This window comes from Pseudophryne corroboree, chromosome 2 (genome assembly GCF_028390025.1).
Source record: "Pseudophryne corroboree isolate aPseCor3 chromosome 2, aPseCor3.hap2, whole genome shotgun sequence".
Classification (NCBI taxonomy): domain Eukaryota; kingdom Metazoa; phylum Chordata; class Amphibia; order Anura; family Myobatrachidae; genus Pseudophryne; species Pseudophryne corroboree.
The window spans coordinates 415,224,715-415,237,735 of record NC_086445.1 but is presented as its reverse complement, the minus strand read 5'-3'; the positions used below and the strand labels follow the sequence as shown (position 1 = coordinate 415,237,735).

The window sequence follows — 13,021 nt, the reverse complement described above, 5'->3', positions numbered from 1 at the left end:
AAATATATTATGTTTGTACTTGATCTATGATATGTCTGGGTTAACATATAATATGTTGCCCAATTTTGCAATAACTTGCACTTGTAATAATAATGTCATAAAGTTTCCCCATTATAATATATTCTTATTTATTCCACTCCCACTTTTAGTATGAAGTATAATTGAACCAATACTTATCCAACTTACCTATCTACAGTGAAACTGCAACACCAGTGCTTTAGATTTCTGCTTCATGGAAGCAGATCATTTATACAGATAATTATATATATTTATCAGGTTCCTAATCTCCTGAGTTTCACTGATGGGATGCGGTTACATTGCTGGCAGGATCACGATGGTCAGGATACCGATGCTGGAATCCCGATCACTGACAATGCCGACAGCCAGAATCCCTGCTAACAGGGGCTATTCCCAGTCATAGATGTCCACAACACCCATAGAGTGGGAGTAAAACTTGTGGTAGTGCAGAATGCCACCAAGCCCGCAAAGTGGCGAGCCAGCAAGGAGCTTCATTGCGCTCGCCCCCCTGCCAGCATTCTGGTGGCTGGGATCCCTCATCGGTATGCTGACCGCCTGGGTCCCGGCCGCCGGCTTACCATAACCAATGCTCACTGACCTCTACAGCTTTTGCCAATATAATAATATGCTTTCATATTTTTAAATTATTATTATTATTATTATTATTATTTTATTTTCATCTTCAGACCCCACCAAATGTTCATAGTGCCATGCAAGCAATCTACAGAGAAACACTGCAACAAGACACATAGGGATAAATCCAATTTGAAGTAACATTTTAATTTTTCCTTTAGATAATGGTAATTTCTACAGGAATTGCCACAGCTTTCTTCTTACAGTTTTAGATATGCAACTTGGATTTACTTGGATCTCAAAAAAAGCCATTTTATTGGCTATCTGTCTGTCACGTGTTTTGTATAGCCAATATAAAAATTCAGATGAGTGATTCATTATGACAGTACCTGTACATGAAAGTGTGCATTAGGTGTTTATAGCCCACTGGGCGCTGGGTATAAATGGAGTACAATATGCTTAAATAAATACTTAAAGGTTTTTATATATAGCAAAAAATGACACTTAGACAAGGATAAAAAACATATATAAGCAGGGATTAAAAAATAGCAGAATATGTGGACAAATAGGGTGATAGGCATACACCCAAATAATAACATGCAACAAATGATTTCAATGATGCATACCCAGTGTGTGGGATTGGAGCCACTAGGTGTGAAGAACGGGGTGTGTCCAAGGTGACACCCTGCTGGGCTCCAAAGTTTTTCACCAGTAGTAAATGGGTAGTAAAAAGTCACTCCTCCTTAGTGGTACCTGTACATGGCTACATGTTAAGCACATCCTAACAAACTTCAAACATAAAGAATGCAATAACTGTTCTTCTTGCAACATTGTACAAAAAAATATTAAATATTTGTATTATGCATGTTTTGCAGTAATAGCAACTTACTTTACCTAAGCTGGAAACTCTTACAAGCATGCCGTTGCAGAGAATTACCATTTTAAATGATCTTAAGAAAATAATATTTTAGGAAATAAAACTATTGTCAATGTACAACAGATTCAGCATTATCTTTTCTCCTATTACTTTACCATTTTAGCACCTACTGTACATTAGGTTGTACATCTGCTTTATTTTTGGGCATATAATTATTTTGATATGAAAGATAACTATTCTCCACTCCTGCTGTAAATCTTTTCTTCATTTTCAGGGCATTATGATGGAATTAACGTCTCATCAGGGAAATGTTGGAGAAGTTCTGCAAGCTGGAAGCCATCTCTTAGCAGTTGGGAGACTTTCAGATGATGAAGAGAATGAAATCCAGGAACAGATGAATCTCCTCAATTCTCGATGGGAAAGTCTCAGGTTGGCGAGCATGGAAAGGCAAAGCAAGTGAGTGATAGTTGTTTTCACCCCATAACTATGTTTTCTCCTTTGCTTGGTACAGCACATATAGAAATGTTATGAAAACTTAATTTTTTTTGTAAAATGTATCAAGAAACAGGTTGCAGGACAACTGTGTACAGTACATAATTTGAAATAAGATACAATGTCGGTGCCACCTATTGGCAATAATTTATCTGGCAAGCATGCAATGTTGTCACTGATGTAAGGACAATGATGTGGATATTCTTCATTGTGTTTGTGGAGCATCCGTTGTTATGTGACAGAAACTGATCACCTACAGTATTAATTGCAGACATTTATCATTTACAAATATGTCCTTATGCACCTTTTCTCCAGATGTGCCATAGTTCCTCTTGGTGTGTCAGGGTCTTTGTGAGTAAGCCATCACAAACAGTTCACTCTATGCCCCATTATAGTGCCCTACATATGGAGCCACACTAATCGTGGCTCCGTCTGTGACTCAGTGCGCCCGGTGAGGTGCATTTCCGGGAACGAATGGGACACACGTGCATCATAGATGTGCACGTGCCCCATTCAAAGTAAATGGGAGCGTTTCTTTATGCTTGCTGGCGAGGCCTGGCACACACGCGCCTAGGCATGCCACGCACTCCCATCTGTGATGCAGCCATGCTCAATGAGTGTGGCTCCATCTATAGTTCATTCTCTAAAGCATAGTGTGCCTAAGTTAATGTTAAACCCTTTAGTAGTGTCCCAGTTATGAACTATATTATTGCCCTAGGTCATATTGTGTCATTTTGTACACATTATGCAACACAGTACCCCCAATTCACATTATGACATACAGTATCCCTAGTTCATATTGTGCCACATTATATAGTCACAGTTCAGATTATGCCACACTATAGTGTCTACATTACATATCATCACATTTAATCTTATACCACAGTACAATAAGCAGGTCTGGGGACATACCTAGATATATTGCAGGCCCATAGGCAAAAGTTTGTAAGGGCACCTATGTACTGTACCATCCAATGGTGAAAAATACATATAACACATGTAACTTTGGCAGGGAAGGAGAGCCCCTCTCAGCCCTGTGCTCTGTTACAGCTGAACTGCCTGCACCTGTGGTAGCTACTTTACGCCCTTGGAGGGTGATTCACTATGGATCGCTTAAGCAATCCTATGTGCAGTTTCCCTGCCCTGCAAGTCAGTAAGTTTACTTCTACACAGTACCGGTCCACTCCTCTTGAGCTCAAGGTTGCTATTGATAGTCTGAGACTTTTGGAGGGCCCAAGTGCTCGGGGACGAAGACAGCTATATCCACTCACTGTATAGATTACATTATGCCTTAGGGGCCTTAATTGTGGTTACATGTCCCCAGCACTCCAGGTGCCCCACAGAGGCTTATCTGAAGAAGCGCCCCCCCCCCCCTCCACACACACACACACACACACACACACACATTTTCATGGTTTCATGGCATACCCGTTACAAGTTTGGGAATATGGTACTGTGTAGCCATATTGAATGATAATAAAATACATGCCTACCTCAGTTAAGTGGATGTTAGTGTACAGACTGCAGGAAGAAAAAGGCTAACACAGAAAAAGTCAGGTCATATATCTGATAAACAACTGTTATCTCAGTTGAGGAGTGGCAGCTTTTAAAAAGCACCTTTATTTTGGAAAATTTGGGGGGAATTAAATTGACTCACCCCCACACATACAGTAAGTGGGGCCAAGTTCTATTGCGATAGCGTGTAAACACCCTTTACAGCATCAGAACTTACCCACCTCAGGGGCACTTTGGGTTTGTGAAAAAAAATCAGCGAGTCCAGTATATAGCATATAGCTGCACTTACTGACGCGGACGAGAGCATCTCCCAAAATTGAATTCCTCCCACAGTCGCCATTAAATGTTTAAAAAGGAATCATTTGTAAAGCATTCATGTAATGTTCTTTTCTACACAAGCAAAGGATATATTATGAAATTGCACAAACATGCAATATAAAAAAAACCTCACCCTTAGAAGAATGCAGAGCTTATGTTTTAACAAGGCAAATTACATCGGTCATGATTAATATAATATTCTATTTACAGTGACTAGTACAGTTCAATTTCTGAAAATAACAACCATAAAAATCACTACTGTATATACAGTACAACTGCTTCAGGTGAGTGTATAGTAACATAATGATGATCTCCATAGGCCCCAGCAATCCGGTAAAAAGCAGTTGTATTATCACAATTTCCTCTAATTGAACTAGATTTGCTGTTGTTATATTTAAGCCATGTTCACAGTTGGTGGGATATGAAATCTAAGATAAAACCGAGCAGGGAGCCAGCTTAGCCATGGCAGCCCTGCACAGTAATAAATCCACCAAAGCATGAGAAAATACTGGCTTTTCACTAGGCATAGAATAGTGGGGTGATTATTACTATTTCACTATGTGATTCCAAGGAGGAAGTACATCAGACTGTCCCATTTTATTTTTTACTGTAAAGTCCTGATTTTGCCAACAATATTTATTTTTAAGTGTTTTAATGCTGAAGCCACAATTTGGGGAATAGTTACAAGCATTGGAGGCATTACCCTGTTTGATCAGAATCATGGCTTCAAGTGTCTCACTTTTTTGTGTAATACTTTGTGAGGTACAGTATGATACATAGTTATGTTTAAGGTTTAAGAGAGAAACAGTTATTTTAATGAACCATGATTTAGTGCATTTTTAAATTATCCAAATTAGCAAGATTTGTTAAACATAATTGCTAGCTATAATGTAGATTAAGCTGCCTAAATTGTACCAGCACTACTGTAATCAGAAAACTGCTGAGAGCCACATAACTCTTCACTTGCTCTGCTACTGGTCCTGCAGATTCAAAAACATATAACAAATCTAATGGCCTGTTAAGTTGAATAATGAAAAGCAGGGTACCACCATATAATGCAGGGGTCACCAACCACTGTCCTCAAGTCACACTAACAGTCCAGATTTTAAGGATAACCATACTGGAGCACAGGTGTCTTATTAAGTAAATCAGTTATTTTTAGTTCACCATCTATGATCAAGTATGCATATTACTAAAACCTGGACTGTTAGTGGGGTTATATCACAGCTACTGTATATAGTATATACTGTAGCTAAAAAATCGGCTTGATTATAATACAATAATATTGGAACAAATTAATCTTTTTTGTTCCACTCCATAAGTAGAAGCCTTCACCTCAGTTAATTGAATCACCTTAAATAATAGTTACTGTAATTACTAGATATGCTGGACATTTGATGTGTCATGTGTATTAACCTTGGATTTAATGTGCACTTCTTATTACAATGATTTATTCTTTTTTTTTTCTATGAATGGGCTAAAAGACCATGAATTTCTCACCTTGTTAGTTCCCAGCCATTGTGACAAAAGGTGCAATTATCTTAAATTGGCAGAAGTTTTCACATGGAAAGACATTTTTATTTCAATGTCTGAGCATTTCTTTCCTAATTCATTGTGAACACTGTTCCTGTTTATAGTTGTGGTCCAGGAAAAGTGATATTTGCTGTGTCATGTTCCCTGTTATAGTTAAATATTACCAATCTAGTATCTATGAGAATGTTGGGTATCAACACCTTTATGTGGTCACCTGTACATTAACCAATTATTATATGATTCCTAATAAATAACAAGATATTTTTTTTTTTGTAATTTTAAAACTGTTATACTGACACTATGGGGTATATTTACTAAAATTCGTATTTTCCCGTTTGAGGTCAAAGTTCAATTACGAATGACATCGAAAGTGTAAAGTTGCAACTTTTTGAATTTATTACGACTAATTTACTAAGCTGTCGTATTCTGCATTTTCGGTTTTACCGATGTCGATGTCATTCGTTTTACGTGAGTGACTTGTAAAACACTGCCGACTTTAATACAATTAATCTCGGCCGGATCTGAGAGATCCGTGCTGGTCTTCATTGTGCACCTTTGTAAAAAATGAAATCAGTGTTAAATTCAAAAAAAAAATTGCGTGGGGTCCCCCCTCCTAAGCCAAACCAGCCTCGGGCTCTTTGAGCCGGTCCTGGTTAAAAAAATATGGGAAAAAAATGTCAGGGGTTCCCCCATATTTAAGCAACCAGCACTGGGCTCTGCGCCTGGTCCTGGTTCCAAAAATACGGGGGACAAAAAGCGTAGGGGTCCCCCGTATTTCTGAAACCAGCTCCACTAGCCAGATACATAATGCCACAGCCGGGGGACACTTTTATCTAGGTCCCGGCGGCCCTGGCTTTACATAACCAACTAGTCACCCCTGGACGGGGTACCCTGGAGGAGTGGGGACCCCTTCAATCAAGGGGTCCCCCCCTCCAGCAAACCAAGGACCAGGGGTGAAGCCCGAGGCTGTACCCCCCATCCAAGGGCTGCGGATGGGAGGCTGATAGCCGTTTTGTCAAAAAATGAATATTGTTTTTAGTAGCAGTACTACAAGTCCCAGCAAGCCTCCCCCGCAAGCTGGTACTTGGAGAACCACAAGTACCAGCATGCGGAGGAAAACTGGGCCCGCTGGTACCTGTAGTACTACTACTAAAAAAATACCCCAATAAAAACATAAGACACACACCTTGAAAGTATAACTTTAATACTTACATCCACACCTCCATATACACATACTTACCTATGTTCACACGAGGGTCGGTCCTCTTCTCCATGTAGAATCCGTGGTGTACCTGTTGAAAAAATTATACTCACAAAATCCAGTGTAGAAGGCTCCTCTTTTAATCCATTTGTAATCCAGGTACTTTGCAAAATAAAAAAACGGACACCCGTCCTCGCACTGAAAGGGGCCCCATGTTTTCACATGGGACCCCTTTCCCCGAATGCCAGAAACCCCCTCTGACTTATGTCTAAGACGGTTCCATCAGCCAATCAGGGAGCGCCACATTGTGGCACCCTCCTGATTGGCTGTGTGCTCCTGTACTGTATGACAGGCAGCACCCGGCAGTGTTACAATGTAGCGCCTATGCGCTCCATTGTAACCAATGGTGGGAACTTTGTGGTCAGTGGTTGACCGAAAGTAACCTCACCGCTGACCACAAAGTTCCCACCATTGGTTACAATGGAGCGCATAGGCGCTACATTGTAACACTGCCGGGTGCTGCCTGTCATACAGTACAGGAGCACACAGCCAATCAGGAGGGTGCCACAATGTGGCGCTCCCTGATTGGCTGATGGAGCCCTCTTAGACATAAGTCAGAGGGGGTTTCTGGCATTCGGGGAAAGGGGTCCCATGTGAAAACATGGGGCCCCTTTCAGTGCGAGGTCGGGTATCCGTTTTGTTTTTTTGCCAAGTACCTGGATTACAAATGGATTAAAAGAGGACCGATCTACACTGGATTTTGTGAGTATAATTTTTTCAACAGGTACACCATGGATTCTACATGGAGAAGAGGACCGACCTTCATGTGAACATAGGTAAGTATGTGTATATGGAGGTGTGGATGTATGCATTAAAGTTTTACTTTCAAGGTGTGTGTCTTCTGTTTTTATTGGGGTATTTTTTTAGTAGTAGTACTACAGGTACCAGCGGGCCCGGTTTTCCACCGCATGCTGGTACTTGTGGTTCTCCAAGTACCAGCATGCGGGGGAGGCTTGCTGGGACTTGTAGTACTGCTACTAAAAACAATATTAATTTTTTGTCAAAAAGGCTATCAGCCTCCCATCCGCAGCCCTTGGATGGGGGGGACAGCCTCGGGCTTTACCCCTGGTCCTTGGGTGGCTGGAGGGGGGGGACCCCCTGATTGAAGGGTTCCCCACTCCCCCAGGGTACCCCGGCCAGGGGTGACTAGTTGGTTATGTAATGCCAGGGCCGCCGGGACCTAGATAAAAGTGTCCCCCGGCTGTGGCATTATGTATCTGGCTAGTGGAGCCCGGTGCTGGTTTCAGAAATACGGGGGACCCCTACGCTTTTTGTCCCCCGTATTTTTGGAACCAGGACCAGGCGCAGAGCCCGGTGCTGGTTGTTTAAATATGGGGGAACCCCTATCATTTTTAGTCCCATATTTTTTCAACCAGGGCCTGCTCAAAGAGCCCGAGGCTGGTTTTGCTTAGGAGGGGGGACCCCACGCATTTAAAAAAAATATATATATCACTTTCCCATCCCCTTCCCACTGATAAACATGCACGGATCTCATGGATCCGTGCATGCCTATCCAAACACGGGGGGAAAAAGCAGGTCTGTTTTTTTTTAGCACTTTTTCACGAATTGTATTTCAGCACGGCAGTGTTTGGCTATTGTCGGCAGTGTTTGTGATTTGCACTTTTTAGTAAATTACCGATTTCTACCTTATTGCAGGCGTATTTGACCGATGGTGTATTGATTCGTGATTTTTTCCTAGGACTTCCAAAATATTATGAATGCCCTCATCACTGCCGAGATTTTTGCTTAGTAAATTCCCAAAATGACACTTTGAAGAAAAAACGTAATCTCGGTCAAAATCGGGACCTTAGTAAATTTACCCCACTATGACTAAAATACATTGAAAACAGGTAAAGATAAGTGACATTTTGTAAAATGTTACAGGAAATATTCACCTCATTCTGCATGAAGAAGTTACTTTAAGGGACCTACAGTATTTAACAAATAATGTTTTCAGGGGATACCTGAAAATATTACAGATCCCCCAAATGTAATATGGAGGGTTTTTTAAATATCCCCCGAATGTACCATAGAGGGACCGCAGCAGATAGCTCCACATCTGCCATGGTTCCTCCATTTCCATCAGCAGCTGCAGCACTCCTAAGTTTCTACAGGGGGCTGCAAAGCGGTCTTATTTATCAAGATCCCAAATGTTTTGCATTCTGGAGTTTGGTGTCTGAAGATGGCATAGGCCCATTGTAGCCTATGGACTTCATTTTGCAAAAAATACTAGGAGAGGGTTCCTTCAGAACCCTCCCGGCAATGGCTGCTGCATATGCTTGATCAGTGGACCGAGCAAGTGCAGGAGTCTTGATTAGTGGAGTGAAGTGACCGCATCACTGCGAGTGTACGGTCTATTGATACAATCTGGTGGTATTTAATTTCTTATTGCAGCACACAACTACAATAAAAAATAATTATTGTGTCGAAAACCCGATAAATAATAACTGTGCTACTAATTGTTTTTTGTCCTACACCTACCACATCACAGAGCAGACTGAGTTGACAATCTTCCTCTCAGCTCATTTGCAACTTTCAAATAATGGATAGCACCTCCTTTAATAACAGATACTTCAAGCAGTTGTTTATTAATGAAAAAGGAGGCACTAAATTGACAATCACTGTAGGATAAGATCCATTTTTTTATTTTCCAATTTTTCAAAATTGATAAAAGCATCTTTCAGCTGTAACATGACCCTTAAGAATTTAAGCCTTGTTGGGTCATAATTGTCATTTTTAAATCTTTCCTTTCTGAAGAGTTCATGAAGGTGAGATCACTGTGAAATGTGGGGCCATTAGATCCCATTAGAATCATGGTATTTTGCCACTCTACCTTCTTACTAGAAAGTGGGCAGGATCTAGGAGTATGACCTACTCTTTTGGGAGTCTGTGGAGCTATCCAAAATGATGGTGTTACTGAATGTCCTGAGAGAGTACCATAGGTAAGTATGAGGTGGGTATACTGTGTCATTGGCATTGAGTGTTTGAGATCCTGGCATTATGAGGCGGCTGCCCTGGACTGGACTCTGCACTGGGATACAGGACTGGAATCCTAGCCATGAGGACCTGAACCAGTTGAATGCAACACAGCCCTAACTACTGACTCAGGAGCTTAAAGCTGAAACCCATTACTGGGAACTCAAGCCAACACCACTATAGAGACTCAGAGATGCATAGTAACAACGCTGGAATTAGACCTCGGGACTCAGAACTAAGAGCGCAGATATGAAACCCCAGACTGAATCAGCCAGATGAACCTAGAATCCAGAGCACACTACAGCCCTGGAACCAGACCTCTAAGCCACAGGAATAGACCCAGTATAGACACTTCGAACAGGTGACATTAGCTACAGTACCAGTCTATGAAGGGCAGCCAGAGGGACTGAGTGGAAGTTAAGATAAGCACTAGATGCAGGAGACACTCCTGGAGGTAGCCGCAGCAGGTGCAGGTTAGGAAGGCAGAAATGCAGACTACGGAGCAGATGGTGAGAAAGGCAAATGAACGGATGCTTGCTTAAACTGAGCAGGAAACTGCAGGAGCTGGCAGATCTGCAGAAGATTACTGTGCAGATTACTGGCAACAGATGGCAACTATAGGAGTCCAGACACAGGAGTACAGCAGTTGGTAACAAGAACAGCTCACAAATGACTGAAGCCATGGGACCAGGAACTATCCCAGAAGGAAGGTATTATTCTGGCAACATGGTATACTCAGGAGCAGGTTTAAATAGGCTGCACTGAAAGACCATAGGCTGCCATAATCATGTGAGCAGGGCCGGTGCTAGGGTGTTTGGCGCCTCCCTGCAAACTATAAATTTGCGCCCTCTCTCCAATACTTAATAATGGGACACGCAAGAATTGAAGGCACGTGCTACAAAAAGGGGTGTGGTCTCACAAGGAAGGGATGTGCCCAGACAATTTTACCCCCAATTTACATTACACGACACAGTAGCACAATCTTATTCACATTACACCGCACGCAGTACTCCTGATTCATATTATACCACATAGCAGTGTCACTTAGTCACTTTAAGTCACACAGTAGTGCCCCTTATTCAGGGCTTAAAGTGGACCTGGAGAGTTGGTGGAACTACATATTTGTGCCCTAACCCCCATATCATCTAAAGGAACAGTGTGCGCCGAATGCCGCTTATACACACAATAATGCCCAATTATCAGTGCCGCCGGCGCCTATACACCTAATAATGTCCACGGTAGCAATGCCGCTTATGCACATGCCCGCCGTATCTGTGCTGCTTATACATATAATAAATGCCTCCCCCCCCATGTGTATATGTATCTCACAAACACACATACATACATACATACATACATACATACATAGTCATACACACACACACACACACACACATGCACTATATAGCTCTCGTAAACAATACAACTTGGAAGCACACACTTGCAGCAGGAGAATCCATCACAGTAGAAACGTTTTCAAAGAGTTAAACTCACATGGCAGAGTCAGGCTGCCCTGAACACAATTCAAGCTCCTGCATCAGCATGTAGAGGCCAGGGGGAGGGCTCAGAAACCGGAGTGCAGGAACGGAGAAGGCTTCATAAAACACGTCATAAATCATTTCCCAGCACTGCCAGCAGGAATAGAAAGTGAAAGTGCCGTGGCCAGACTGTGCGGACGCAGTGAAACCCTTACTGCGTTCTCTGCTACTACTAGGAGGGAGAGGGGGAGGGAGGGGAGATCAGCGCCACCGGTGGACTGGACTGTGGAGCCTCATGCTGCCACGACCACTGCCTGTAGAGTCTGATAGACGCTGTGGCAGATGGCAGCAGCAGCAGTAGTACACAGCAGCAGAGTCTCAGTGCAGGGAGAGCGCCTCTCTGAAGCCGGCGCCTCCCTGCTTTGCAGGCTCTGCTGAGTGGGTTGCGCCGGCTCTGCATGTGAGCATGGTAGCAACACAGGGAATGGACTAGAGAGTCACATGGAGAAATCCAAGATGGCTGTGCCCATGCAACCGGCCAGTTTGTTTACATTACATGCTGTGGAGAGCAGGGATACTGATGAGGTATAGGAGATGTGCGGAGTACAGTGGTGTGGCAGTACTATAAGGGTTATTCTGAGTTGATCGTAGCTGTGCTAAATTTAGCACAGATACGATCATTCACACTGACATGCGGGGGGACGCCCAGCCCCGCAGAAGTGCAAAGGCAATGCACAGCGGTGATGCCTTTGCACTTCAAGAGTAGCTCCCGACCAGCGCAGCCGCCGCGGCCCCCCCTAATGGTCCAGCCATACCTGCATTGGCCGCACCCCCTAAATGGCGGCTTTACACCGCCGTCCAGCCTCCTCCCGCCCAGTGACCGCCTCTGCCTCAGAGGCGATCGCTAGGCAACGGCGGCTGGCATGTGCCGGTGCATGCACAGTTCTGACCCGAACACTGCGCTGCGAGAAACTGCAGCGAGCGATCGGGTCAGAATGACCCGCTGAGTGCGGTAAGCGGGGCTAAGTTCCCAATTCATGACATACTGACATTTTACTGTACCAACAGCAAACATACAGTTCTTAATATTCAAATTATTTATTAATACAGCACCAAAATATTGCACAGAACTTAATCCAGGCACATCAGCTGCACTTCAAACTTTTTAATTATTTAATTTACCTATCAAAGGCACACAAATACACACCCGGATCAATGCAGTCACAAACCAATGAACCTTCTTGTTAGGTATTAACAATTATAAAATACTGAATCCCCCAAAACAAACCTCATAGGAGCACAGAAAGAAAAGATTCCTTCCAGATACTGTACCACGCTAGCCAGAATGGATCCAAGATGCAAGTGTTGTGAGGTGGCAATAATACCCCTGTGTCAGACCATTTTTCCTACATTTGCAAAGTGTTCTAATGCTAAAAGTCAATCCAAACCATTATATTCTAAGCTCCATTTTTCTTCAGTGTAATCATAATTTTGTTGACATTGGGGGTCATTCAGAGTTGTTCGCTCGTTGCCGATTTTCGCAACGGAGCGATTAAGGCAAAAATGCGCATGCGCATGGTTTGCAGTGCACATGCCGTTAGTATTTTAACACAAAACTTAGTAGATTTATTCACGCCCGAACAAAGATTTTTCATCATTGAAGTGATCGGAGTGTGATTGACAGGAAGTGGGTGTTTCTGGGCGGAAACTGGCCGTTTTCTGGGAGTGTGCGGAAAAACGCAGGCGTGTCAGGGAAAAACGCGGGAGTGTCTGGAGAAACAGAGGAGTAGCTGGCCGAACGCTGGGCATGTGTGTGACGTCAAACCAGGAATGAAACTGACTGAACTGATCGCTATTTGTGAGTAAGTCTCGAGCTACTCAGAAACTGCTAAGAAATTTCTTTTCGCAATTCTGCTAATCTTTCGTTCGCAATTCTGCTAAGCTAAGATACACTCCCAGAGGGCGGCGACTTAGCGTGTG

At 43.0% G+C, this 13,021-nt stretch overlaps 1 protein-coding gene across 9 annotated transcripts in view; it reads left to right on the top strand.

The window, feature by feature from the left end:
• The window catches only part of DMD (dystrophin), a 3,641,189-nt gene that overhangs the window by 1,210,743 nt on the left and 2,417,425 nt on the right, over window positions 1-13,021 (top strand). For all 9 annotated transcript variants that reach the window (XR_010221499.1, XM_063953479.1, XM_063953476.1 and 6 more), the window contains one exon: window positions 1,743-1,924. Coding sequence is in view for 8 of the 9 variants with exons in the window: in XM_063953479.1 (XP_063809549.1) it covers window positions 1,743-1,924 (182 nt within the window). In the remaining variant the exon portion in view is untranslated. The remainder of the gene's footprint in view (window positions 1-1,742; window positions 1,925-13,021) is intronic.